The 27,782-nt window shown below is 33.1% G+C and overlaps 4 protein-coding genes across 6 annotated transcripts; 1 reads left to right on the top strand and 3 right to left on the bottom strand.

The window, feature by feature from the left end:
- Nucleotides 1-5: 5 nt before the first annotated feature.
- Nucleotides 6-12,487, bottom strand: LOC140050862 (long-chain-fatty-acid--CoA ligase 6-like). 2 transcript variants are annotated; one of them, XM_072095827.1, is made up of 20 exons: nucleotides 12,239-12,487; nucleotides 10,602-10,686; nucleotides 9,910-10,027; nucleotides 9,404-9,468; nucleotides 8,914-9,015; nucleotides 8,129-8,228; nucleotides 7,320-7,492; nucleotides 5,973-6,005; nucleotides 5,443-5,568; nucleotides 4,827-4,904; nucleotides 3,960-4,094; nucleotides 3,628-3,713; nucleotides 3,244-3,295; nucleotides 2,795-2,890; nucleotides 2,338-2,499; nucleotides 1,912-2,028; nucleotides 1,608-1,751; nucleotides 1,384-1,485; nucleotides 897-968; nucleotides 6-407 (listed from the first exon to the last, which is right to left on the bottom strand). In XM_072095827.1, exons 1-20 carry the CDS (start codon nucleotides 12,244-12,246, stop codon nucleotides 261-263), a joined length of 2,001 nt encoding a protein of 666 aa, XP_071951928.1. In that variant the 5' UTR covers nucleotides 12,247-12,487; the 3' UTR covers nucleotides 6-260. The 2 variants fall into 2 exon arrangements, with proteins under 2 accessions (XP_071951928.1, XP_071951929.1); XM_072095828.1 differs by lacking the exon at nucleotides 12,239-12,487 and having other exon boundaries at nucleotides 9,910-10,094; nucleotides 10,602-10,635.
- A 113-nt stretch (nucleotides 12,488-12,600) lies between these two features.
- Nucleotides 12,601-18,854, top strand: LOC140051567 (uncharacterized). 2 transcript variants are annotated; one of them, XM_072096820.1, is made up of 9 exons: nucleotides 12,601-12,690; nucleotides 13,023-13,058; nucleotides 14,526-14,686; nucleotides 15,838-15,899; nucleotides 16,119-16,194; nucleotides 16,493-16,573; nucleotides 16,808-17,260; nucleotides 17,752-17,821; nucleotides 17,916-18,854. In XM_072096820.1, exons 1-9 carry the CDS (start codon nucleotides 12,639-12,641, stop codon nucleotides 18,308-18,310), a joined length of 1,386 nt encoding a protein of 461 aa, XP_071952921.1. In that variant the 5' UTR covers nucleotides 12,601-12,638; the 3' UTR covers nucleotides 18,311-18,854. The 2 variants fall into 2 exon arrangements, with proteins under 2 accessions (XP_071952921.1, XP_071952922.1); XM_072096821.1 differs by lacking the exons at nucleotides 12,601-12,690; nucleotides 13,023-13,058 and adding an exon at nucleotides 13,827-13,957.
- Nucleotides 18,855-19,973: 1,119 nt separating this feature from the next.
- LOC140051735 (stearoyl-CoA desaturase 5-like) lies at nucleotides 19,974-22,390 on the bottom strand. Its single transcript, XM_072097029.1, has 5 exons — nucleotides 22,171-22,390; nucleotides 21,799-21,929; nucleotides 20,852-21,057; nucleotides 20,479-20,661; nucleotides 19,974-20,370 (listed from the first exon to the last, which is right to left on the bottom strand). Exons 1-5 carry the CDS (start codon nucleotides 22,388-22,390, stop codon nucleotides 20,109-20,111), a joined length of 1,002 nt encoding a protein of 333 aa, XP_071953130.1. The 3' UTR covers nucleotides 19,974-20,108.
- A 1,553-nt stretch (nucleotides 22,391-23,943) lies between these two features.
- On the bottom strand, nucleotides 23,944-27,724 carry LOC140051036 (stearoyl-CoA desaturase 5-like). The gene is made up of 6 exons (XM_072096106.1): nucleotides 27,686-27,724; nucleotides 27,295-27,544; nucleotides 26,653-26,783; nucleotides 26,164-26,369; nucleotides 25,488-25,670; nucleotides 23,944-25,286 (listed from the first exon to the last, which is right to left on the bottom strand). Exons 2-6 carry the CDS (start codon nucleotides 27,518-27,520, stop codon nucleotides 25,025-25,027), a joined length of 1,008 nt encoding a protein of 335 aa, XP_071952207.1. The 5' UTR covers nucleotides 27,521-27,544; nucleotides 27,686-27,724; the 3' UTR covers nucleotides 23,944-25,024.
- Nucleotides 27,725-27,782: the final 58 nt, after the last annotated feature.

Here is a 27,782-nt window from a genome sequence, read left to right as displayed (position 1 = left end):
TTAGATTCCTATACAGTACTAAATTTATATCTGTGTTGAGCCATCGTTTATCATCATACATTCTTGTTACTTAAGCTCTACTATTTTGATGATAAAAAAAAGTGTGATGTGCCCAAATATGGTAGTGATATACTTAAATATGGTAGTTATATGACATCATCATGTAGACTAGTCATATATGGGCACATCACATTTTTTTTGTCGCATAAAGTTTGATAGTGTAGACAGAGCTTTAGATGGTCTAGTACCTAACTGCCTCTTTATTGTTTTGCATTCAGTGTTTCGTACATCTTTTCCACTTGGTCTTTGTAGTATTTTCTTAGTACTGGTCTCTTGGACTTCAGCGTTGGTGTTAATAGATGGTTCTCAATACTAAACGCTTCTGACGTCATATGTACAGCTTTGATCTGGATAACAATAATGTTTACATTTACTTACGGTAATTAAGACATTTATTATTTCGAGGTTCAATATAGTGGGTCAGTCTAAATCTCTGGCTACACTATCAAACTTTATGTGACAACAAAATTTGATATGGCCATATATGGCCATGATGATGTCATATCACTACCATATTTGAACATATCACCACCATATTTGGGCACATGACACTTTTTTTTGTTAAACTAGTTTAATAGTGTAGACAGAGCTTAAAGATTGTTCACACATAACCAATTGAAGCATTCACTTCACTTTTTGGTATATCACAAAAAATTGATCACTTGAATCTTGATCAACCTTTTTAGAAATATTATTTATTATGTGAACTTTATTAAAGTGTCGTGTCTTATATTTCTATGGTTTTTTTGTTGTAATTATTATTTTATGTTTATTGCCAAAATGAATAAAATAAAATAAAAATAAATGTTTTATGCAGAACTGTTGACTGTACAAACCTGTTCAAATGACTTTAAGCCGGATTCTTTGGCTAGTTTACGCAGTTCATCTTGAATGGCGACCTTCATAACCTACAAAAAAAATAACCGAATCTGTCATTGGACATTTCAGAGCGGAGTTTGAGTCAGTTGAATGTCAGTTTTATTTTGTCAGAATTTAGATTTTATTTATTATTCATTTAACTTTGTTTCACGAGGGTAGCAACAACTGTAGGCCCTACATCTGACTTGAAGAGTCAATGCAAAGAATACAATTTTTTACAAAATGCCTGCATTCAAGCATCACATTATAATTAAATTGAAAAAAGTTAAAATTCATATAAAAACAATTTTAAAAAGTTACAATTCCATAAAATATAAAACTTTAAATTTCCAAAAAAAATATGAAAATAGGATGTAGAAGACATTAATAACTTTTTGACCGAATATTCATAAGCATAACTAGTATAATATACTAATATATTTGAAATATTATTTCTGTTCTTACCGAACTTTGACACATTGCTTCGTAGTCTCCTTCCACGTGATGTGTAGTTGCCAATCTTGGTAAAGTATCTGGGTCTGGAACAATAACGGCTACGAGACACGACTGAAACATTAATACATAACTTTTAAGTATGTAACTGATTTGGTAAATCATATATAATATGAATCCTAATGAACAAATCAAAGGTAAATTTATTTTTATTAAAACAATAATCACAATTTTACCTGTAAACTTTCGCCATGGACGAATATCTGTGAGACGTACTCACACCGTAGGTAGACGTTTTCGATCTTCTCTGGCGCCACATACTCGCCCTGCGAAAGCTTGAAAATGTTCTTCTTACGATCAATAATCCTAATTTGACCACACTACAAAAACAAATAATTTATCAGAAATAAAGATCATTAAAATGATAGAAGCAAGAGAGAATTTAATGACACATTCATGAAGTTAATTGCGCTGTAAACGCTTTCCTCCGATATTGTACCATTAATTAACAACATTGTGGTCAAACACAGAGTTACTTACTTCTGTCCATTCTCCAATATCGCCACTATGAAGCCATCCTTCATTGTCAAATGCATCTTTCGTTTTCTCTTCATTCTTGTAATAGCCATTTGTGATACTTGGTCCTTTCATACAAATCTATATTCAAGTTATCAAAAGAAATACATTATTATTCATTTGATTTTCGTTTTCATTAACAGGTTATTGGTTTTGTAAATAATGATTCTGAAAATGATCGGTCGATTCCGTAACCACTTTTGTACAGAGCATGCAGTAACATTTGGAAAATAGTTTGAAAGAACGAAAGAAAGGTCTATAGGGTGGAAAGAAAGGCATATAGGGTGAAATGAAAACAATTCTAATCGTGATTCACATCATTATTAATTCAACAATTATTATTAAGTAAATTATGTTTATTTTGTAACGATTGATGACTCCATTATTCACCTCTCCTTGTCCATTCTTAGCAAAGTATTCCATTTCTGGAACATCTACAACCTTCATCATACAGGAAGAGATTGGTGCACCTTGGTGGTTTAGGCTGTTGTCCGCTGGGTAGGCTAGAGTAGAGATACATGTAGCTTCGGTTTGGCCAAACCCTTCCACAAGCTGTGAAGAATATAAGAAGTTTCTTAGGCTTACAAAATATCCTATATCATAGGCCAGTTTATGTCGCTGGATACAAAAGTCGATGTAAAATTCTAAAAATATTTTCTAAAATGTTACAAAATAGTAAATTTAAAAGTTAAAGAATAGTTAGAAAATAGTCTTATTCAGAATTAAACAACAGCCATTGTTCAGAAAAGAGGCGAAGTGCCTTGATAGAAAAAGAAATCAAAGAAGAAGTTCTTCATTGGTGTCACTACAATCAATAATTGTTTAGTGAATGGCTCGATTTACTTACAAAGGCACCGGAGAAACACTGCCAAAATCGTTTAACTTCAGCGGAGACTGGTGCAGCACCTGCTGTCATTCCACGAACTCGACCGCCTAACGAATCCTGAGGTAGAAATTCAATAAAGACATTTTATTTCTTTACAACAACAACCACATTTTTAAATGTCAATTACTTAAAAGTAATTGACATTATTCGCAGTGCTGTTGATTATGAAACCTGATAGGTTTCGAAACGTACTGTAAGTTCGCTTATACTATTTTTGGTTGTTCAAAAGAAATTTTATTTAATACCTATTCCACGACCATATGAAATTCTTCCAAGATAAATAATGTTTTTAAAATGTAGATTGTTTATGCACTTTCATAATCAGTTTCTACAAGCATAATCTCTTTGAGATTGAACTAGATATAATTATAGTATTAAAAATGTGAAATATGTTTATAAAAAAATATTACCCGAACTTGCTTAAAGACGCCATCCCATATACCATCATTTCGTACGACTCCCCTGCATAAAAAAAAATTAAACAAATTGTATTTTCAAATTCATTTAAAAAAATACACAACCAATTCTAGCGAGTATTTTTATCTTTCACTAATTGTTTAGTTCTCACATCCAGTAAAGTGTTTATGACTTGTTTGTCAATTATACTCGATCTTTGTCTACACTATCAAATTAGTGTGATGTGCCCAAATATGTTAGTGATATGCTTAAATATGGTAGTGATATGACATCATCATGTACATATTAAGGACACATTTTTTGTCACATAAAGTTTGATAGTGTAGACAGAGCTTTAATAATCTAAGCTAAGAGTTCAGTTCTCAAGAAGTTCTTACCGTTCTAGTTCCTTGCCTTTCATGGTACTTGCAAAGCTGAACATCCATCTTTTAATAAAGTTACTGTCCTGGACTCTTGCCATTACCTAAGGAATAGTCAATTCAAATACAGATGTTTTGATATTATTTACTGACGCCTCTTCGCTGTTAAAAATACAATACTTCAGCAGCATAGTATTTTCACATTATTAAATGTATACTTGTTGTTTGTGAGCAGACCAGGCGTATTTATGTGGTGGTTTCTTGTAGAATATAATCACAAAGAATATGTGCATTACGAAACAAATTCTTTCAAAATTATAAAACCATTTCTATAATACTATAGCATTTACCTTGTCGTAGACACGGTTCATCACACGGGGAACACATGCCATAAATGTAGGTTTTAATGTTAATAAGTCATCCGTCATTAATTTGATATCTCCCTGGAAGAATCCTGTACTTGAACCATGCATGAAAAAGTTTGTCTTTATTTTAAAGACAAAATTGGAAATAAAAAAGAAACAGAATATGAATACATAATTAGGGATGCGTTGGGGTGTAGGTCTACATTGATTCTTTATACACATTGTTTTTACAGCTAATACGTCAAAGTGATGTCTGCAGATATATATATCGACCTTTAAAGTATAAGCTAACTAGCATCTACTAATGATAATCAAATTATATTTGTGTATGCAGGGGCGGGACCCAGGGTTGTTGACCTAGTGGCCCCGGCAACACCCTTAATTTAATACTAAATGCCACTAAATTAAAATTTAAATCCCATTTCATGTATAAAATATCCATATAAAGTCCGGTTTGGAAGAGAATAATAATTTGTAAATTGGCAGAATGCACAGCAGTCACCAATATGTATATTATTATATTATACCGTGCACAAATTATATCGGCGATTACCTCTAATGGGTCAAGCATTCACATATGAACTTTGCGTAAAAAAAAAATATTTTATTTTCCATTTATCATGAATTTTTTGCGGCCATCTGGGGGTGTCATTTAACAATTCGCTTCAACACAGGCCACACAATAGGGGTCCTGTGGCTCAAATACTCAGTGTCTACAGCCCTGGACTCTTTGGGCAACCCTCTTAAAATATTCCTGCGACCGCCCCCTGGTATGTGAAGTGATTTGGTGAATCTTAAAATTAAAAGTGTGCAAATGTGCATTGTTTCTGGACTCAATATTTTGTTTCTTACCATTGCAAATCGTTCATACATATGTGCCAGTGGAAGATACGAGTAATATACATCATCGGGAGTAAAATACAATAGTTTCTGTAAAATTGCAAATAAGGTTAATGCATATCATGAATAATAATGGATCACCTAGTAGTAGACCTCCACACACACGACAAAGACAGAGGCCGTGAAATATCAAAGGCACCGTTTTCTCTAGCTGCATTGAAGCTTCCATAGGCTAATAGATGCAAATTATAACAAACGATTCGTATCAAAAACATTGTGCATTGTTAATAATAATCACAGAATACTTTTAACTTTATAATACGCTATGTCTTTGTTAAGTGTTAAACATATTAAAAAATGCAGGATATATCATTCTAAAAAGGTACGGGTGATGAATGATTCTGTAATTTTATATATAAAAATTCTTACTTGAGTATTCGGTGTCTAATTTGTATGTACATTGTAAATAATACAATGTACCTGTATTGCTATTGTAGTAAAAGTCACTTTTCAAATTATTTCTGTGTATAATCAAATCGTTATTGTGCATTATTACGTAACATTGTAATGTGTATTGTGATTATGTATAATAAGCACATTTTAAATTACTTTTTTATCCTCTACTTACCCCAGTTTGTGCTATAAAGCCAGCTGAACAGGCTATAATATTACCATGTGTGACCATCACTCCCTTAGGGTCCCCCGTGGTCCCACTTGTGTAACAAATGGTAGCCAGATCATCTGACGTTGGTGGCTGAAAACAATATAAAAAACAGTTGATATTTACATAACCAGACTCTCTTCATTATATAAAAGACTTTGGTTGACAACATGCATGTGAAGAAAATACTGACATCACATATATGTCATGCACTTTTCTTCAATAGATACTTTCGGTTTATAAGTATAATATTAAGAAAATAGTATACTTTCGACCCGTGTCACAATAATCGTTTTGTTTCACACATGATTACGACGAAATATCGCATTAATACAATACAATCTAGAACATGATATACTATAAATAAAAAATATCATGTATAAACAGTGCACGAGGTATGGTACTACATTATTGGATCGTTGTTTTGTTAATTAAAAGATACAGAGTTAAGATTCGATTTGAAATCAAAAACTCCAAGATTCGATACCATAACTTACCACAACGTCTTGCGGGGATTCTTTTCCTGTTTTCTAAAAAACAAAAACGTAACATGATGTTCAATTGCTATCTTGTATTCGTTCCCATTACTAAATAAACTATTTGAAATGAAGTGAATATCACATAATAAGTCGCCTACGATTTGCTAAAGTAATGCGTGTGGCACAGTGTGTTGGACGTTTATGATCGTGAGATCATGGGTTCGAATCCAACGCTCGTCGCATATTCTTTAGGCAAGACACTTCCGTTTGCCTCTCTCCAATCAGGTGCACAAATGGGTACTGGTAAGGGCAAGACACAATTGATTACTAGCTGAATTATGGGAGTATTTCCATACATGTTTGACCAAAAATGACCGAGGTAATGTACAGTACTTAGAGGCGCTTTATAAACCCAGGATATTGATCCTGTTGACCTACGGACGAGTTTCAAGAGCGTGGCGTAGGTAAATATTTAACATTTTTCTAATCAGTTAAGAACTTATATGTTTTTGTTGTTTGTGGCCTATTCATACATAGGCCTACATGAAGAAGATTAAGTGCGGAGGCGTTATTGTAATATTTTGAATGCCTGTTTTAACCATGCCTTTGATCGTAGATTTTCTTATGAGTTGAACAGAAGTCTGATATATAAAAAATGAAAGTAAAAGATCATATCTTTTTAAATAGAAAGAAGAAAAGGAACTTAACATTTCCTAATAACTTAACAAATAATAAACATATATTTGAAATAGTTGCTTGTGTGAAAGTATAAGGGGAATCAATGAAATGTACGTGTAACCTACTTAATATTATTTCTATAAAGTCTATGGAGTCTGAGTCTAGGCCTACTGATTTTGATTTGTGTAGTGGAAATTATACGATGCTGAGTACTTTTATGCGTTAACGGTACACCTATATACACCTATAAACGCCAGAGGATGGATATATTGCGTCACTGTTGACACACACACACTGTTTTTGATAATATTTGTACAGTGAATTTGGTATAATAAGCAGTAAAATCAAGCAGTAATCATGTGCTTCATTTTCATCTTGTCTGACAGGCGATTAAAGGTTTACTTCTAGGGTGTATTTTTTTCAGCCTTATAAGTTGTTATGCCATGGCATGTCTATACAAAAACAACCAGTATGAAACAATTGTAGTATAAATCTTTGACTTTGGTTTAACATGATAGCATAACCAAGACTTCGAATAGTGGGTGGGACGTGGAGACGATGGAGAAGCACTTTACATTGTAAACTGTTCACAATAACAAGTACTTTTAAGTACTATGAATGGTAAACATTCAAAATTAAAATGCTGTATGTTTACCATTCTTGGATCCAAATGAACAAAATGCCTACCTCAACATCAGCAAAACTGAGAAGGTTGATGTCCAAACCTTGCGCAATTTCTTTAACCTCATCACTAACGTCTTCTACAACGACGATACATTTAAGTGATTTCATCTTGGATGCCTGTTTCAACAGTTTTCTGCATCGTTCTTCTTTGTCGCAAACAACTACCTTAATTTCAGCTATAGAAAATTAAAAAATACATATATAGGAGGATAATATATAATATATATTTTCCCCAACTTTAGAAGTTTCAGATATTTAACAATTCACGAACTTTTTGCCTAGAAGCTGTATGATAGTACTATACATAACGTTTAGCTTATAAAGTGGGAGCCAGTCTCTTGGTGGGCCAGGTTGTGATACTACAAGATGTAACCATTTATATCAAAGGCTTATTACCATATTTTAGTTTTTGTTTAGTTCAAGTTCAAATTAACCTTTAATTAACAACGGAGAGATCCACTCATTCGTTTAAAGCTATGTCTAACACTTTATGTACCCATATATAAACATGATGATGTCATATCATTACATTTTTTAGCATATCACTACCATATTTGAGTACATCACTGCCATATTTGAGTACATCATTACCATACAGTGTACATCACACTGGTTTTTTTTTTCAAACTAGTTTGATAGTGTAGACAGAGCTTAAAGTTGTAGGCCTACTGTTGTTGTAATGTATGTTTTAACTTGTGTAGAGTTGAGGACGAATGAATGTCATACCGAAAATTGCTCTTTTCAAATGTTTATATTACGGTATGTGGTGATGTTCTTTCAGATATTACACTAATGTCATACGAATTACTTACCTTGGTTTATGATGAATTTACAGGCCTCTGGTCCAAGTGTGTCATATAAAGGAACTATAACCATTGAGTATGCGTTGCATGCTTGCTCAGTACATATCCACTGGAATCAAGTGTATTATACTTAACGTTAACACGCAACATGGTAATGAAGATTTTAATGTGGTGGACATTAGAAAATGAAATTATGAAAGAAAAAGTGGATTAATCAACGATGACGATGACGACGACGACGACTTAAGTTCTGTCTACACTATCAAACTAGTTTTTGTATGTGATGTTGATGATGATGAAAGTGTGATGTACCCAAACATGGTAGTTTTATATCTCCAAATATAGTAGTGGTATGACATCATGTCCATATTATGGGCACATCACATTTGTCACATTCAGTTTGATAGTGTAGACAGAGCTTTAGATGCTGGTGGTGGTGATGATGATCAACAACTTGATAAATGGATGGAGAGCACGCTAGTGCCTCTTCCCTAGATCCACCCAAATATATGGAGGCGATGATTTTAATTACGATGATGATGACGACAACCAAAACTATGATGGCGACACCAAAACTATGATAGCAATAAAGATAATAACAGAGAATGCCTAGATGATGATACCCATATGAGGAAAAGGAGAAATATTGGTAAGAAGGCATGGGAGAGAAACATACTGATAATGTCGATGTACGACACATAGGCCCTATAGATAGATATGAAGCGCCACTGTTGACATATTATATTCATATAAAAACACACTGTTTTCAATATTCTACGACACGTAGGCCCTACCTCGACACAATTCGCAGAGTAAATACCGATAAAGGTTTCAGCGTTCGCTTTACATCCATTGGCTATTAAGCCAGAACCGAAGTTCTTTGATCTTTCGAATACCTATAAAAAAACAAAACACAGAGTAAACATATAAACTTGTTAAGTAGGTACACACGTAGATAAGTAGCGATAAACACATCAGCGGTTTGTCATTATTTGACTTAACTGATTAGTCTATGAGCTTTCGAATACCTATAAAAGCAACAAAACAGCAACAAAAACGATCGTACAAATACTTTTAGAAAGGATAGTATAGCCATTTGATAAACGATATGGTTTTATTGTACAACATCGCTCACAAATTGGAACTATTCAATATAGGAATCAACTTTAATGTTGGTATATCTTCTGTGGTGTAGGCCTATATAATGCGAAATGTTATCTGTTGATAAAACCTGATGGTTATGATTGGTAATCATACGTAGTTAAAAAGCACGAACATACCAACCTCACTATAACTGATGAAAGTGTATGGCTTTCCAGGTTCTCTACATCCAAGACAAGGTCCGTTATCTAAAGCAATAGTAAGGGACATCTTAAACATATTTAATCAATAATATAATAACCTTTTGAGTCTTTCTGACACAGACTTGTAAATATGTATACCGAGTTCTAACTGAAATTGGTACAACTGAATTAAAGTTTTTTTTAATTCTAATTTCTGGACTTTTAAACATAATTGTCAAAACAATTGTTTCAGTCCATTTTAGACAACATGAAACAATAAAGACTAGGCCTATACTAAATGATTTAAAGATGTATTGTCTCCCTGAAAAATTAATTCTTAAACATTTTTTTGTGTTTTAGTTTTTGTTTTTTACAGAAAGCGATTAACTTTATTAAAGCTACAAAATAATCTATTCAAAGTCTGATTTTATTAATGTTTATTTTCATGTTTTTAGGGGACAATAAATCTTTAATATTAAAAAGGAGAGAATGATGATGATGACAAACCTGAGACCCGAATACCGCGTTGAAAAGCATCGTAGAGTGTTCGGACGTCGTCGTAATAATGCGTCATTATATCATCTGGACCATCAAGCATTGGGTTGATGTGTATGCCTTCTTCTCCCTAAAAATATTTCTATTTACTTTTACTTAGTTCTTTCTGTTTCTCCTTCCTTCCACAAGCCATTAAACTTGCAACAACAATTACAAACGATGAAAATTATAAGTGAAATATAGGCCCTACTGTAAATAGTTATTATATAATATTTTATATTTATTGTTTTTGTATATATCAAATGTGTTTATTGTAATGTAGTTTCAATTAAAATTCAATTTAGTAATTTTTAACAAAAGCAATTGAATTTCCATAAATGGATGAGAATATAAATTTGAATCTGAATTTATTTCTTTTACTATGTATAAGAATGTGTTCTTTTGCATGATAGCGCCCACAATAAATTTTCAAAATACTACAAACTATAACTATTACAGTTTAAAAACAAAATCGAATTATTGATGACGTAAAAGTGTATTAAAATATTTGATTTTTAATATCCAAAAAATAAAATAGCTTCTGTATTTTGTCGCTTCTGTATTTTTCCAAGTATTTCGCCAAGTTTCTGATCGCTTAATTCATTAATCTAAATTGACTTCTTTGGGCCTATCTCATGGTGTTATGTTTGAATGATAATACTTACCGGCAAGATCTTGGATTGATGTAGAAAATCAACATCTTTTAAACCCAGTTTCTCACGTACTTCTAGTACACCTGCCTTGTCACAACTGATGACAAACAATAAGAGTTACAATTAATTATTAAGATTGATATAATATGCGGTTTTGTTTCTTCAATATACAGTAAGCCCATATCTACCTTTCGGTATAACTACAGACAAACAGTACGGGTATTTTTTTTATTCATACGCATCCAAAAGCGAGTAACTCGCCAATTACAGGATGGATAAACTATTTTATAATTTATCATGCTTAGGCCTATAAACTAAGTCTCATTTGAGGCTTATTGAGTGGAGTTGAAAGAGTCGTCAGTTACAACCCTACTCTAGGTCAAGATTGAACCGTGGACCTTGAGATTAGAAGGCAAGCATGTTAACCACCAAGCAAGCCAATTACAGATCCACAGTTTGTATGCAACTATTATGCATTAAACTATACATAATTGTGGTAAGTGTCATATGATCACTCATAGGCCTATGCACACAAGTCTAATTTGACATAAGTGCACTCATGTTGTCGTTAGCCAGTTGTGTACCCCAAATGAAATGTTCACTTCGCTTGTGTAATATTGTTGTAGGCCTAATATTTTACAGCGTAATCGAAGGATGGTGGATGGTGGGGAAATGCAAACTGAAGTGGTGATGCCAATATTAGGCTTATATTTGTTTTCTATAGACGGAGCCGCAGTAAACAAAATACTGTACATAAACCTAAATAAATATCGTTTGTCATACGTTACGTCTTTTAATAAAAATTTAAGCAGTGAACAACAATTTCCTTTCCAGGGATACCACTCATCACCCTATGTTCCGACCTTCAAAACGATGGGAACTATACATTCTCATCGAAACTTGTCCTGGGTGACACCAAACGTTCACTTTAACCTAATACACACAAAAACTCCAAGAATACATAGTTGCAATAAGTAACTATAGTTTCCATTAAGTGGCTATTATCATTAAACCATATGTCGAATGTTTCATAATAGCCTAATACCACTGAGGATTGCATGATCCGTGTATTTGCATGTTCCTTATTATAACAATAGTAAAACGGTCTGATTGTATGTTATTATTCACAAAAAGAGCTAGGCTTTAAACTTGAGAAACTATTGTTATAGAAAGGCCGTAGGTCAAGGAGATTGATGAATCTCACGGAAATATCATGTGATGAACTTTCTTTATAGGCATTCTGGATAGAAACTCGTTTCAAATTGTATTTAGCAATAATTAAACAGTGACGATGTGAACAATTATCAAACAACGGTGTTTTTTAATTAACGAAAGTAATTATAACCCACTTGCCCAAACGTAACTAACTTACGCACAGCGCGCACCGGCACACGTACATGTTTCCAACAATTAAGGATTTTGTAATTTAAGTACACGAGGATTAAATTATGTGAAGAAACAACGCACACGGAACCATTACAATACAGTACTGTAATCAATGTAACTTTAATATTTATGTCGGTAATATAATCATTATTGAAGGGTTATACCAGTACCAGTACTTATAGTAACTTTGCCTATATTTTCATTGAATACTATAGTGGAATCAAACAGAAATACAACTAATGGCATATTTAGCCTGTACTTACATTGCCATTTTAAAGTGATGATTCCAAAATTCAGCGACTTTCTTTACTTACTTAATACTGTATTCCAGTCATTTCAACTAATGAGAAATCAATAGTTCCGCAAGAGGCGTGGTGTATTCTATATCTTTTCCTGTTTACAGCTCAGTGTAAGCTAAAACCGGGACGCAGAGTGCCGAACACCAAATGACATTGACACCGCAAATACGATATCATACGGTAAAGTTTCAACATATTAAAAGATTACCTTTTAAAGAAAGACTATTAGACTATGTGTACAATATATAGACGTATTTAATGTACTTTCGTTTAAATATACCCCGCAGTAGAAAGGCCAGAGGGCGCTCATTAGTTATTTATCCTGTTAACAATTCATTGATCAGAGTATATAAATCGTAAAGAAATGAGGCTGGCTACGTTTCTAAACTTGTGTCTCGAACGAAATGACTCATTACCAAAGAACTTATAACACAAGAATCTCCTGTTCGTCCAAAGCGCGTAACAATTTCGAAAGGCATTGTGGGATAGAATAGAGCTATGGGTGGCGCCATTGTGAGCCATGGAGTAGGGCGCCCGCATCAAATTAGAAAGTCAAAATCATAGAGGGGATCCTGCTAATACTCTAGGGGGGTAGAGTAATTGATTTCCTAGTTTGGAGGGGGCGCTGCTCCATGCTGTGAAATGGCGTCGCCCAGTTTGACCTTTTAACCCTGTACTTCCGATACTGTGTTTTGAATGCAAATTGAAGAACAGGAGATTCTTGTGTTATAAGTTCTTTGCTCATTACTTACAACAGAGAGTATTGGCCGTGTCAATAGTAAAGGTAACCAAAACTAAATCAGACATTTGTTAGGTAGGCCTAGGTATAGGTACGTTCAATTGAGTCCCAATCAATATTGTTAGCAAATTAGAGATACGGTATTATTACTTAAACAATTGGGCTACACGTACTGGATTCATGTCTCATTCGGACAAGTTTATTTATTTATTTATTTCGTTTTCTTTTAGTAGGGTAGCCCTCTCAGTAATAATAAAAACTGCTCTTATGAGGGGCCCTACGACACATTTAACACATAACAACATCATTTTAAAACAACTTAAACTAAACTTAAACTAAAACTTCAAAGCATGTTCTCATTGTTAATTATAACATTTTATACCATTTTTAATTATGTTTAACTACAACCATCCTGAACCACCTGAAAAAAATCACTTAAATGAACCTTAACAAGTTTATGAAAATAAAATAGGTATATGGGTGTTTTTTATACGAAGAAGAAAAATGGATCATCATCTCTCATAATTTGTAGAGCGGACCTATATTTCATAGTAGTGGCATACTGTTGCCTTTATAGCAGTAACAAATATTAAATAAACCCGCCGATATTTTAACTATTCTTACATTACCTGTTTGTACTGTATTTAGAATACGGGTTTTCCACTCTAAACAAACTACAAAAACTTAGATGTATACCTCTTCAGTTGATCTACCATTAACAATACCCTTGTGTTGTTACTTGTGTGGACTCACTTATTTTTAGAACATTAATCGACTGTCGTCACATCCGCCTCTTATAATAATTCAATGTATATTATATTGGTGTAGGCCTACACTTCGCTGCGGAATATAAGCCACAATTACACTTTAGGAAAGACAACTAATCGGCATTGTTTAAGCTGCATCAACCTTTCCAACAACTATAAAGCTCCATGCTATATAGGGTAAAATCCATTGATTTCATTTTGATGAGTGCACTGTATATGAAGTATTGTAGTTAAAGTCAATTGAGTGTAGCTGTAGTTTACACTAGAACAGTTTTGCTTTGTTGTTCCGAGGCCTATTACCTAATCATACCATTTTTTTACCCATTAAAGGTTTGGAAATTGTTACCAATTCTTGCCATACTGAATGAATTATTATGGTAGAGTAGGCATATGCCTTGGTCCATGGAACAATGTTAGAGATACGGACGCATTTTCCAATACAGTTACTGTTTATTTTTAAAAAAAACTAAAAAAAAAAGAGGGAATCTCAGTATAAGAACATAATAGGATTTCTTCTGTGTTATGAACTCGTTCGATTTCAATTCTTTCAGCTATAGAGGAAATATAGTATAGTATAATCGGTGTAAGATTTTTCTTGCCGACCTCCATTTAATCTCTTAATCTCTCACTTATTGCAATTAATTTAACTGTACAAACAAACGAACAATCACTAGAAGTCATATTTAACTTATATTATGAAAATAAGCTGATAAATGTTGGGTTAATATTTTTTTTTATCTGAAAGGATTTATTTCAATTGAGGTACCTGGGATGGCCAAAGCACCCACGTCATCGGATTGCGTCTCCCGCTATAACATTCTATTGGATCGTGCTAGAAAGATAGAAGTTCAAAAACTCTCAAGCATTGATGGGTGTATTCAGTTTGCATCTGCCATGTTATCAAAGGTAATCTAGTCTAAGTTCTAGACTGAATTTCAACTTTTAAAATATTTTAAAGATACATATTTGGCACACACGGCATTTCATACGTATACTGTTTGAGATTTTCCAGACAAAAAATCGAAACGGCCTAACTTAGGTATACGTACAATAATATTAGTACCTAGTATTGCAGGAGGATCATCCCCTTCAGCTATTTTCTCACTCTATAAAGCTCTCATTGTCCCCATCCTTGAATATGGTGTCCCAGCGTGGTTACCTCGAACCAAAAAACTTACGGAACGTATCGAGGCAGTCCAGTGAAGGGCTACTAGGCTAAATTGGCCTACACTATCTAATCGAAGAAATTATCTTCTGTTATCCTTTGTTTGTAAATCACTTATTGGAACGGTTGATTGTAGTAGTGTTCGTCAATCTATAGTTGTTAATGGCCGTCACCTTGATACACTTAAGTTCATTCATCACTATGCTCGAACCAATTGTCTTCATCATTCCGCTATTAATATATTCCCTAGGTTGTGGGAAGAATTACCGGAAATGATTAAAAATTCTTTAATTTTAGACAGTTTTCAAATATTTTTAAATTCACTTAAATCACATGTTTTATATTAACTTTGTTGAATCGACTATTATGTATTTTATCCGTTTATTTTATATTGACTCGGTTGATTCGTCTATTTGTTTTTTAAATATTTTTATATAGTTTATTTTATATCATTGTTGTTACTTTGGGAGTACTGAACCTGAACTCTTGTTATAGTGATTAGGTTCACTTTTAGGTTCCTGCCTACTCCCTTAGTTTCTGTGTTTTGTTTGTTTGTAACTGGTTTTTGGCAATAAATAATAATAATAATAATAATAATAATAATAACACCACTAATAATAATAATAATAACTTTGTTTTAACAATAACTAAAGATTACGAAGTTGTCAATTGACATGCATTTGTAGCCTAACTATGTCTAGTTAGGCGTTCTACGTATATAGCTGATGATGAAGTTAAAAAGAATTTTTGCTAAAGAACTTTTAGTTGGTATTCCAATCTTCCATAATAGGATTCACTTATTTCAATGATGGGGATTCATGAACAACTCAATTAAAAACCCGTTTAAGTACTGACCTGTACTATATTTTAGTGAATAAATGTGTTTTTCTAGGCAAACAAGTTGAAGCCACACTTAAACGATGAAAAATTTGTTTTGTATAACAGGATTTGTATGTAAGTATTAAAATCTAAACTTCTTACACAGAAGTGTGTAAGAACAGACTGTGACGGTGAATATTATAGATTAACTCATCACAGTAAAATGCCTTTGATTGACTAACGTCATTTATATAGAAGTATAGGTATAATATATTACTTAATAAAGTTCATAAAATACGAGAATATTGTATTTTTCATATAGGCCTATATGTTCTTTATGTAAAACATTTCTAGATATATTGACGAAAAACTGCCTAGTCATCCACTTTGGTCCTCTGTGAAAAAAGAACAAAAGGAGCAGTTAAGACATGTTGGTTTGTTATGTTGCATTATTTTCGTTTCTTGTAATATTCTGCTTCTACTACAATTGAAGGATGTACATAACAAGCATTATTTTTATAAACCCAGAAAGTCGTAAATAAAATGTGAATGTGTTATGCTTTCTCTGTCATATGTTTACATATTGTATCCGGCAAACAAGTTGGAAAGAGCCGTATAATGTTTCCTTTTAATTTATTTATTATCCCTAATTTTGTTCTCACGTGTGTCTGATCGTCTTAATGATAATGCTATACTGTACCAGTAATTGAACTTGGTTGCTTTCGTAGGTTGCTAACCGTGCATTTGAACATGTGATGTCCCTTAAAAAAGATATAGTATTTAACATTATAGAAGAAAATAGTTCAAAGGTATGTAACAAATTTACGAATAACAAAAAACTCATCTCCTTAAAATACGTGCAAAGAAGTAATGTGTGTGTCTAACATTCAAATCAAATCGTTAATATTGGGGTGATGAAATTATGTTTCTGAATTTCGTTTATTATGTTGTTTTTCTGTAGACTGATGTAATTATGATTTAAAAACTCATGTGCCTTTAATAAACTCAATGCTACTCTGATTTTATTTTCTTTCAAATTACAGAGACAAAATTTTAAGACTAGATCAAAAGATGTATCAATTGGGACCGAGTTTAAATACTTCAATGGAAATCGCAGTGCTAACTTATCCGATGACACAACGGAATCATATTTATGTAAAGAAGAGGAGAAACAAAATCTAAATAGTTCTCAGCAGTCTGAAAATATCATTCCGGAAAAAGATACATTAGGTACACTTATCCAGGGAAACACAGATCAACATTTACATAATTACAATTTACATTCTAGGCCGCAACTAAGTGCTGTTGCTAGTTGCCCAAGCGGTACAGACAATTATTTGATACTTTCTCAAGAACTCGTTCAGAGACGGCTATCACATCCACCAGAATCGAGTCTGCCAGAGAAGAGTTACGCAGCGTTACTGCCATTTTGCTCCAAGTGTGTGAATAAAACTAATAGAATCAGTAGAATAAATTGTACATGTATGTTGGAATCGGTAAGTATTCGAAGTGGGTAAAACAACTGTAAAATTCCAAGGAACAGACACTAAAGCTTGGTTCCCACTAGAACCTAACGCAAGGACGTAAACGCAACTCAAGCGTTTTAACCAATGACAAGCGAAGTTATAGACAGTTAGCAATCACAAGCGAATAAGACATCGCTTGTGATTGGTCAATTCACTTGCGTTGCGTTACGTCCTTGTATTGCGTCGGTAGTGGGAACCACGCTTAAACAGTCACAATAACGCTAATTATTCCCGGTTGTCTTTGATTGATTTTTACCACTTGAAATTGTTATTTCTTCTTTCCATTTCAAGCACTTAAGGAAAGAAACAAGACTATAAAAATAACATCTGCGTACAATTAACTTCGAATTGATGGCTGTTCCGTGCATCAGTTTTGTCTATTTCTAAATTGTTAGGTACATATTTTTATACCAAATGATATAGATATTATTAAATGATAAATAATACGATTATATTTTTAGAACGCCGAATCACATGACAAAGAAACACAAACGACCGAGTCTTCTGTTGCAATTAATTTAGCAAAAAGATGTAAGTAGTAAAGGCATTAGGTTTATGGTTTTGTAATTTAAGGAAAAATTAAAATTGATGACTTGTTAAAATTAATAATTTACTTTCTTCCTAGATGATGCATTTTTGTTATCAATTGGTGATGGTGACGTCATTGGTAACGAGTTACTCCACCGACTTACCAAAAACGGTTTTAGAATATGTACTCTGAAACAAAATAAACGTTTAGGAGAAGACATCACCAGGAGTTACGCTAGTTTAATATATAATAGTAGTTATGTCATCGCTATAGTTTCTATAGACCTTCTCGAAGATTCAATAACTTCTTGGTTGCTTGACAGAGCTTTTTTCGAGACTCTTTGGCGCAGGTTTAGTTGTCTTTTACCGATTGTATTACAAGGCTGTGATCTTCCATATGCAATGCAGAATATAGTGTCATATAAAATTGCTGATAATAACACTCCAGATATGAAAACAATATTTGAACAAGTATGTCAGTGTTTAAAATAAACCATCAAACTGTATTTTGCGTTAACAAAACTTGGCAAAAGGAAAAAGCGAGAGAGGGCGTGCTGTTTAATATTTCGACCCATATTGGAGATACAGATAACTCGAGATTTTAATCAGCTTTTTGACGTTACCAATACTTCGACTTTCCTGAAAATATACATGTTCTGTTAAAAATCAATCTATGGACACCACATTAAATATGCAATTCACCGCCATAATTAAATAAACAGTTTATAGATAGGCCTAAATACATGTATCCTCTTATTCATTTGTTAGTAGTGTATTATAATGTATTATTCTGCTTTCCATGTATCTAAAACTCTGTCTACACTATCAAACTTTATGTGACAAAAAAATGTGATGTGCCTATGGACATATCACTACCATATTTGCTACTAGTTTGATATTGTAGATAGAGCTTTACATGTGTATTTTGATGTCAACCGTTGCTGTTTAAAGCTGTCTTTCTCTGTATAATAAAAAAAATAAGTGAATCCCGCGACACTCTGTATTACATTACAGTATCAAACATTAATTAATAAACTTCCATCAACATTTTTGTATAAATGTTCTTGTTTTATTTCAAACTAAACATTAATACAAATATTACAACACAGTAAAATAAAATGTTTATTTATAAATTGGATTGCACACCAACCACACAAACTAGCATTAAGATATAATGCAAATTATTCAACATAACTCGTGCTTATTTGTGTTAAAATAATAATTCATAAATTGCAATTATTTCAATGTTATTTTACTATTTTACAAGTTATAGGGAATTAATATATATATTATAACCTATATTTACAATTGTTTGTAAAACGGTTCAATTTATTTATAACAAAAAACCAATAACTGAAAAACAAGCAGGAGTAAAAAAAGATTTTAGTTTTAGGCGTATAATGGTTTTCGATCGTGACTTGCTTTGATGTAGAGTCGGAAATCCTTCCCAGCCGACTAATTTGTTATGGTATCAGGATCGGAACACGCACACATAAAGGACAAACATAACGTTGCTTTTAATCTGAAAAAATGTCTAGCTAATTAATTTAGATAGAAGAGTTCAAGATCTAATTGGCCATCTTGAAAAGTAAGTACATTTTCATAGTTCAAATCTGAAATTTCTTTGCTGTTTTGCTAGGCCCAAGAATGTTTCAAAAAGTACCTGGCAGATTGACAGCCCACCGGCTGCCATGTGTACACTCTACCTTTCTGCTTTGAGTTAGCGTCTTTTGTTTTCTCATTTCATTTCTATTGTCTTTGTCAGCTGCCGTTTTTTTTACATTCTTTCCTTTCATTGTCTATCGTCGGTCTCCTTCAGGAATACTATTTAAGACTGAACCAGGGGAAATACTCCAGTTACTGTATACAGATTCATCTTAATAGTATTCACGACACTAACTATAACGCAGTCGCGTTAGTGTTTAGTGTTTAGTGTTTACCGACCGACCATCCGACCAACCGACCAACCAACTGACATAGTGAGCTGTAGATTCGCGTTGCACGCGACTAAAAACCGTCGTCGAAGTGTATTTTTTGTATAAAGAAATGTAACTCTATAACTATTATTATTCTTGTGAATATCTGAATTGTGACAAATCGACAACCCGATATTTTATCAAAGCTAAATTTCAGAAATAAATGATGTAATGAAATAAATAAAATGTGGTTGCGATGGTACAGGTTAGGCCTTCACCTCACTTTATATAATAGTGTTTTACGCTTCTAAATTACTACTACTTCTCTTTCTTGGTCGTATAACGTTGAGTCACAATATTACTTATGTTCACGTTCAGTCGTGCTTATCTCCAATGTTTCGTAATTTCTGATCGCCAGTTCTTTCTATTCTTGCCTTTATTACTGCTGGGCTTACAGTTTTTAAATCGTAAGCTAGGCCAAGTTTAGCCATGAAGTCTAGAAATATCGTAGTGGGGTTTACGCGCCAGCCGAGTTCTCCAGCGCGGTAGTCTTGAGGAAATGTGTGATGGTAGTTGTGCCAGCCCTCGCCAACTGTTAGACCAGCTACAAATATGTTCTCTGCCGGGTTAATATTCCTGCAAGAAAAACGAAATTCAAATTTCAAGAATTTTTACTATAAGTATCCATCCATTTTATCTAACAAAAGTCACAGCAAGTCCATGGTTACTGAAGGGTTAACTTACTCATCATATGGTCTATTGCCCCAAATGTGGGCAGCACTATTGACCAGCCACGTGCAATTCAATGACAACACGTAGCGCAATACCCCAGCAACGAAGTACCCATTCCATACAGTGTCACCCCATAGCGTTGAAACTAAACTCGGTATGATGAAACAAAACAGGGGCATCATAACAAAGTAATACCTACAAAAGAACAAAGGAATATGTTAATACTGTTTCCTTTTTATCGTAGGCCTACGTCACAACCTAAACTTAGTAGACAGAAATGTGTTTCTAGATTATTTATTATTTTAACGTAGTGCAGGATAAGTGACAGTTATACTGCCCGGCAAAGTAACAACAATTTTCTTATAGAGTTAACAAAACATCTTACTTGTGTTGATATTTTACGATAGGATCGTTTGTCAAATCTGAGAGATCAATTTTCTGACCGCTTTTGATCACATCAGGGTGTTTTTTCACCAGAAGCCAACCGACGTGAGAGAAGAAAAATCCACGCTTTGCGTTGTGAGGATCAGCGTCCGTCTCAGAAAATTTGTGATGAACCCGATGATCACGTGACCATTCAAATATGCTATTCTATAATGTGAATTTAATCAATCATTAGTTAATTGAATTATGTATGTATGAAAATAATAAAAATGCATGATTCAACATTGTACATTAACAATTTTAGGAGATATACATACGCCATCTAGAGTTATATGTTTATGTTTTAGGCACAGTACTGTTATCCTATCATAGAGCTAGATTACATCTAGCAAGTAAGTTTCTTGTGATTTATGTAACATTAAAAAAAAATAGAAAAATAAAATAAAAAAATAGAAAATAAATAAAATAATTATTAATATATACGGTATTAATCTATGCAGCAAGGATAAAATGAACCTAAAATAGAATGGCATTTAGCAGATCGACACCGCCCTCTATAGTTATATTTTGTTGTTTTAGGCTTTTTATTTTAACAGAAAGCTAGATAACATCGGTTGTATTATATTACATAAACGAGCATGTTTCTTGTGATTTATGTAACATAAGATATTAAAGTATGATAAATATATGCAGCAAGGTAAAATGGACCAAAAATAGAATGGCCTTCAGTAGATAGGCACCCGCCCTCTAGAATTATATTTGATGTTTTTTGCAAACTACTTTTATCCTATCAGAAAGCTAGATAACATCGGTTGCATTCCGGTAAACAAGCACATTTCTTGTGACGTATGTAACATCTATTAAGGTATTAAAAACAAATTTAGCAAAGATAAAAATTAACCAAAATAGAATGGATATTAACGATTTTGAATATTTTACCAAGCCTACCTGATGTGCCGTAAGAGTAAGTACAGCTAACAATAGGCGAAGGGGCCACTTAGCCTTGTAACTGCGATGTGCCCACAGTCTGTGTGATCCCGCTGTTACACCAACCTCTGTCCAAAACCATAGAAATGTACCTACAGTAAGATTGAAAAAAAAAGTTATTTTACCCAGTTCTCTACAGAACTGATAGTCCAAATTAAGTTGACAAGACTAGCTTTGTTATCGTCAATAATTTCGTGTACTGTTTATAGGAAAATCCAATATAGTTTCAGCGTGAATCTAATCCAATAAAATTGCTATATAAGGATAAAAACGTAATTGTTAGAAAAACACCATAGTTTTAATTATATGCATATGTTATCCTATAGAACTTACTCCACATTAGCGTCATCAGTTCACATTGTCCAATCAGCGACAGACCATAAACTGCAGCTACATGAATCAGTGCCATGATAATTACGTTCAGCCAAACCACTTCATAGTCACGTGGTGTAGGTTGATCTTCTTCTGTAACTTGGTCAAACAAAAGTTCCTTCATTGCGTCATCTTTGAAAATGGCGTGATGTACAATCGCTTCATTTGGGCTTGGAGCCATTTTCTATTGTAAAGAAAACGTATATTCCATTAAAACATTCGGCGTAGAGGGCGTGTCATACCTATAATTACTGTCAATTTCTCAATAGCATGAAAATAAATTTAAGTTTTAAACAAATGCATATATTATGAATAATGGCCAGGTAATAAACTTAAAACTAGACTTAAAAATAACTACTATAAATACATTTTAGGTCTTAAGTTTTTATTCGTATATTTTTTTATATTTTTTTTCCTTTTCCATGTTGTTTGGTTGTTAAACCGTTTCACATTATTAGATTTCCAACGACGAATTTAAACTAAAAGCATCGGACATCGGATAACATATTTAAAAATGTAAATTGTGCATGCTACTGACATGTTTCAATTCATTCGGTAACAATAATCAGCTAAACAAGTGAATTGTCTCCAACAATTGTAAAACGTTCAGGGTTTACCAACAATGTATTTGTTTGTTATAATACAAATGAATACATTTACCGATTTATTAATTGAATTAACCAATAGTTATAAACAATTATAAGTGGTACCTATAATAATAAATACATTTTTTTAAAATCAGGAGCTTGAAAGAATGATAACTCAACTTACGTTAATAAATCTTGAAACGAATTGCTTTAGATATATTTTGGAATGAGATCCGTCCGTTTAGGTCCACCGTCACAAGTCGAATGATCATTTCTTTTGCTTGAGCTTTTTTATAGAACATAGACCTAAAATCGTTCTATTTGTACAAGATATCGCAACCAAAAATAGAAACTGGTTCTATAAATAAAAAAAGAAGAAAGAAAATTAAACTGGAGACAAGTTCGGTGACTAATGAAAGTGAACAATCTACCCCAGTGATCTCTGTTTCCGGCAAATAGCCAATAGCCAAAGTGTATTTACGTAGGAGATATTGAGATTGGAATAATATGTTATTTGTTCATCAACACAGCTACAAGGCACAGAAGATAGGACAGATTTTAAATTTTAAAGGTGTAAATGAAATACCGGTTAAAACCGGTTTTTTATTTACACCTTCCATACCCAACCATAAAATTGTCTTTTGATAGGATTTGGGGGTTATACCTCCATGGTTAAAATATATTATAATATTTCCCTCAATTATGACGGGAAAGTGTGTCCTCTTGAAAAAAATATGCCCTTAAACGCTGTGCCAGAAAGGAGAGGCTCTATACTGTTGAGTTCTATCTTTGCATCTCGTGGTTGTACTACAACTGCTGATTGGCTGACAGTCATGATATTGGATAGAAATAATTATTGAACGTTGTTGAACGTGTTTTTAACTTTTGGATAGATTATATTGTTGCAGTTGGTGATCTAATATTCCTATAATAAGATGTTTGATTTTTACACAAAATGGGCGTGTTTTAGTCGCGTGCAAACACTACTCTACAGTTCACTATGTCAGGCGTTTGGTCGGTCTGTCGGTCGGTCGGTTAGTAAACACTAACTCAAATTTGTATATGGCCTTGTTTATTTTGCAGAAATAAAAACGAATTCTTTTTTGAAAAAATCACAACTAGTAATAATTCGCTTCAAACACTAAACTTGATTCTATACATAATGATCCATTTATTACACATTTTACACACAAAAGAGAATACAATAAACAAAAATTCAGCTTGCTAAACTTGAGTCATAGATTAAAGTAGTAATAGAGCTTTCAAACAGTTATTCTCCTCTTATCATAAACAGACAATCGTATACTAAACAGCTGTTCGCTATCAATGTAATAAGGTAAAAGGAAAGATCGAACAATTGTTTATCGATAATGATTATGTCTTCAGTGTATTTAATTTCTGATTAAACTTAAACCACCTTCTACTAATCGTAATATATATATACAGTGAAAGAAGGAATAAAATATAATAATATTTCCGTAATAATCCTTTTGGTGATTAGATAATACTTTTTTTATGTCTTACTAATACAATTCAGCTTTTAAACAACGTAAACAAAGTTTTCTCCAACCTCCGTAGTAAACATAACGTTACATTACTTAAACTAAAAAATTTAATAACTGAACCAAAAGGACGCAAATTCACAAAGAAACAACATATTTAAAAAGTAAATAAAGTTGTATTGGTAGATATGTTTCGGTATATTTTAAACCATCGCCTGTACTATCGATATATACATTATCATTAATTAAATAATTCCATATCACATTTAAATAATGCACTGTAATAATGAATGAATATGAATAACTTTTAAAAATTAGGCATTCTTAAACAGATCTCATCACTTAGGCCTACATCAATAATACATGATGATTAAAACGTGTTTTGTTTTGTCTTACGTGTGTTCATTCCACTTTTATTTCCATATATATAATGTACAGTACATTTCTGTGTACATCACATTATATATTCTGACTTTCCCATTGTGTTTTTAAATGTGTTTACATTATAGCTTTACTTTAACATACTTTTTAATTAACAATTTCTTATAAAAAAAACATTAAAAAACAATTAAATCCATTGATCCATTAATATGTATATTTATCTTATTAACATTTGTTTTTAATCATGCATCTTTAATAAATTAATTGTACAGTATAGGCCTATTGCGTTGTCCACATTCCCCTAATTTTCTCCATCACATTGCATGCCAAGTTTAGACCTATTGTTCAATCCTGTTTATTCATACATTTTCGTAAACCTACATCGCCAGTCCTCTGTATTCTCGCCTCTATTACTGCGGGGCTTACTGTTTTTAAATCGTAAGCTAGGCCAATTTTAGCCATGAAATCGATAAACATTGAAGTGGGGTTTACGCGCCAGCCGAGTTCTCCAGCGCGGTAGTCTTGGGGAAATGTGTGATGGTAGTTGTGCCAGCCTTCGCCGAATGTTACTCCTGCTACAAAGATGTTCTCAGCCGGGTTTATGTACCTAGAAAAACAAAATATAATTGTCAATAGTGAACATTTTGAGAATTATGTGACCCGCACCATATTACTGTTCTACTATACGCGTCCAGAATCGAAGTGCTGCCCTTTTGAATGCCCTTATAGCCTCCCATCTTTGATAGTCATTCGATGGAAGCAGTGGATATTTCAGTCAGTAAATTTTAATATAAAATGAAATACTTACTTATCATATGGTTTATTGCCCCACAAGTGGGCAGCGCTGTTTACAAGCCACGTAAAATTTAATGAGACAACGTAACGCAAAATACCACAAACAAACAACCCATTCCACAGATATTCTCCCCATAATGTTGGAGTTATACTTGGTATGATGAAACAAAACAGTGGCATCAATATCGTGTAATATCTGAAATACAAATAATTTTAATTGTAAAAATAAATTGTAAAAACCATAAGAAGGAAAAAAATTGAACTCTAAATGTGTCCACTATAATGTTTAGTATCTATGGAAAGGCAGTTCTAATACGCATGATTGATGTCCTACAAAACAAATTATGTGTTTGCCTACAATTTCAGGATAAAACATTGGAAAACTTCAGGGATAGAATACTTCACAATGTGTTAGACCAATATAAGTTCTAAAAGGTTGTAATTTGATATATAATAATGAGGTAATAATAAGGTTTATCATTGGATATTGAAATATCACATGATGTTTTCAGATTAACAGCTGTTTCAATCGTTTGCATTACTATCCCTAAATACTACTTTCCATCGATTTCGACTTTCAGCCAAAGTTTTAAGCCATTCAGGAGTTTGACAATAAAGTTTATTGAATTGAATTTCCATGTAATTTACAATTTCGGTAACGATAATTATTTTAAAAAAACAACTCTTACTTGTGTTGGTATTGTACGATAGGATCGCTTTTTAAATCTGAGAGATCAATTTTCTGACCGTCCTTGATCACATCCGGGTGTTTTTTCACCAGAAGCCAACCGACGTGAGAGAAGAAAAATCCACGCTTTGCGTTGTGAGGATCAGAATCCGTCTCAGAAAATTTGTGATGAACCCGATGATCACGTGACCATTCAAACACGCTATTCTAGAAATTTAAGAGTAAACTATGATTAAAATGTATTTTTGTAAAATCACTTACTACAATAAATAATCAGTGAAATTATGTCAATCTCTATACAAAATTGAAGTAACCATAAAAAAAGACATTTTATAGGTCAATTATCGACGAGTGTTGCTAAAATAGTACAACTAAAGTAAAATTAGGTACACAAATACCCCTTGCACATCGCCTAGCAAAACGGCGGTGAGTCGTCACACCGGGGGTTTCTAGGCGATGTGTGAAAGGGAACATTTTTGACATAGCCTACCTGATGTGCCGTGAGCGTAAGTACAGCCAATAAGAGGCGAAGAGGCCACTTAGCCTTGTAACTGCGATGTGCCCACAGTCTGTGTGATCCTGCTGTTATACCAGTCTCACTCCAAAAATATACAAATGAAGCTGAGAATGAAAACAATTATCCATTTAAACAATTTTCTATTCAATGATGTTTGTGGTTATACTTTGTAATTTGTAAACCTTTTGCGACTTTTTCTGTCTTCTGTTTTGTTTTGTTTTTGTTTTCGTGTTTTCTAAGAAGATTACGATATTAACATAATTATTTGGTTGTCATCTTTATAATTTATAACATCTTTCCACTTTAAAGAAAAATTTGTAAATTTAGTGAGAGCAAACATGCTTGTATAGTATAGTGTTTTTCATTTCTCACAAACTCAGATGTGGTCATTCAGTAACTATGTTTGCACTTTTAAATAATCGGTAGAAATTTTGAATCAATCTGAATTTTAAAATTCAAGAAACATAAGCAATAATCTCTACTAAGGCTTTAAAATCTTATCTGTTTCTGTTTAAGTTGGTTTCTGGCATCGCTTCTTGTCTGAACCCTCTTATCTCATTCGTGGAGCTGGAGTCTAGCCGAGTTGAAATCTATAAAAAAAAAGTTCTTACTTACCCCAGAGTATCGTCATCAGGTGGCATTTCCAAACCACAAACAATAGAGCATATACTGCCCCGGCATGAAATAATGACATGCCTATCACGTTAGGAAGAACTACTTTGTAGGTGCGAGGTTTTATCTCTTCGTCGATTTGGCTCTGTTGATCTTCCAATGACTGAATTTCCTCTTGTAGGCCTACGATTTTTGGATTCAAAACGTGTTCGTTTGGGTGGGGAGCCATTCTGTATTCTGAAGAATAGGTAGCCTGAAAAAAAAACCATCTAATTTCTTACTAACACAGACTTATATGCCTACATTACGGAAAAAATCCCAACTATCGCCTACTATTTATTGGATTCTACAATAAAGATATCAGTAGTTCAACAATTGTGTTTTGAAGTCACACCAAAAATAAAACACCGGAATTAACGCTCTGGTGTGGGTCTCTGTAGTTCTGACAGTTGTTGTGATTTGTACTTTAATTTAATAAAACTTAATTCTTA

This window comes from Antedon mediterranea, chromosome 6, assembly GCF_964355755.1.
Source record: "Antedon mediterranea chromosome 6, ecAntMedi1.1, whole genome shotgun sequence".
Taxonomy (NCBI): Eukaryota; Metazoa; Echinodermata; class Crinoidea; order Comatulida; family Antedonidae; genus Antedon; species Antedon mediterranea.
The sequence above is the reverse complement of the archived record's forward strand: the minus strand, read 5'-3'. Positions and strand labels throughout refer to the sequence as shown.

Coding starts and splice junctions, on each gene's coding strand:
- LOC140051567 (XM_072096820.1), top strand. CDS start 12,639: ATGAGGCTGGCTACGTTTCTAAACTTGTGTCTCGAACGAAATGACTCA. Junction 12,691..13,022: donor CGAACGAAATGACTCATTAC/CAAAGAACTTAT, acceptor TTTGCTCATTAC/TTACAACAGAGAGTATTGGC. Junction 17,822..17,915: donor AATTAATTTAGCAAAAAGAT/GTAAGTAGTAAA, acceptor CTTTCTTCCTAG/ATGATGCATTTTTGTTATCA.
- LOC140051036 (XM_072096106.1), bottom strand. CDS start 27,520: ATGGCTCCCCACCCAAACGAACACGTTTTGAATCCAAAAATCGTAGGC. Junction 26,784..27,294: donor CCTGATGACGATACTCTGGG/GTAAGTAAGAAC, acceptor TTTCATTCTCAG/CTTCATTTGTATATTTTTGG. Junction 25,287..25,487: donor GGCAATAAACCATATGATAA/GTAAGTATTTCA, acceptor TTGTTTTTCTAG/GTACATAAACCCGGCTGAGA.
- LOC140051735 (XM_072097029.1), bottom strand. CDS start 22,390: ATGGCTCCAAGCCCAAATGAAGCGATTGTACATCACGCCATTTTCAAA. Junction 21,058..21,798: donor TTACTCTTACGGCACATCAG/GTAGGCTTGGTA, acceptor TTCACATTATAG/AATAGCATATTTGAATGGTC. Junction 20,371..20,478: donor GGCAATAGACCATATGATGA/GTAAGTTAACCC, acceptor TTTTTCTTGCAG/GAATATTAACCCGGCAGAGA.
- LOC140050862 (XM_072095827.1), bottom strand. Junction 10,028..10,601: donor ATCAATCCAAGATCTTGCCG/GTAAGTATTATC, acceptor AAATATTTTTAG/GGAGAAGAAGGCATACACAT. Junction 2,029..2,337: donor CTAAGAATGGACAAGGAGAG/GTGAATAATGGA, acceptor ACTTGAATATAG/ATTTGTATGAAAGGACCAAG.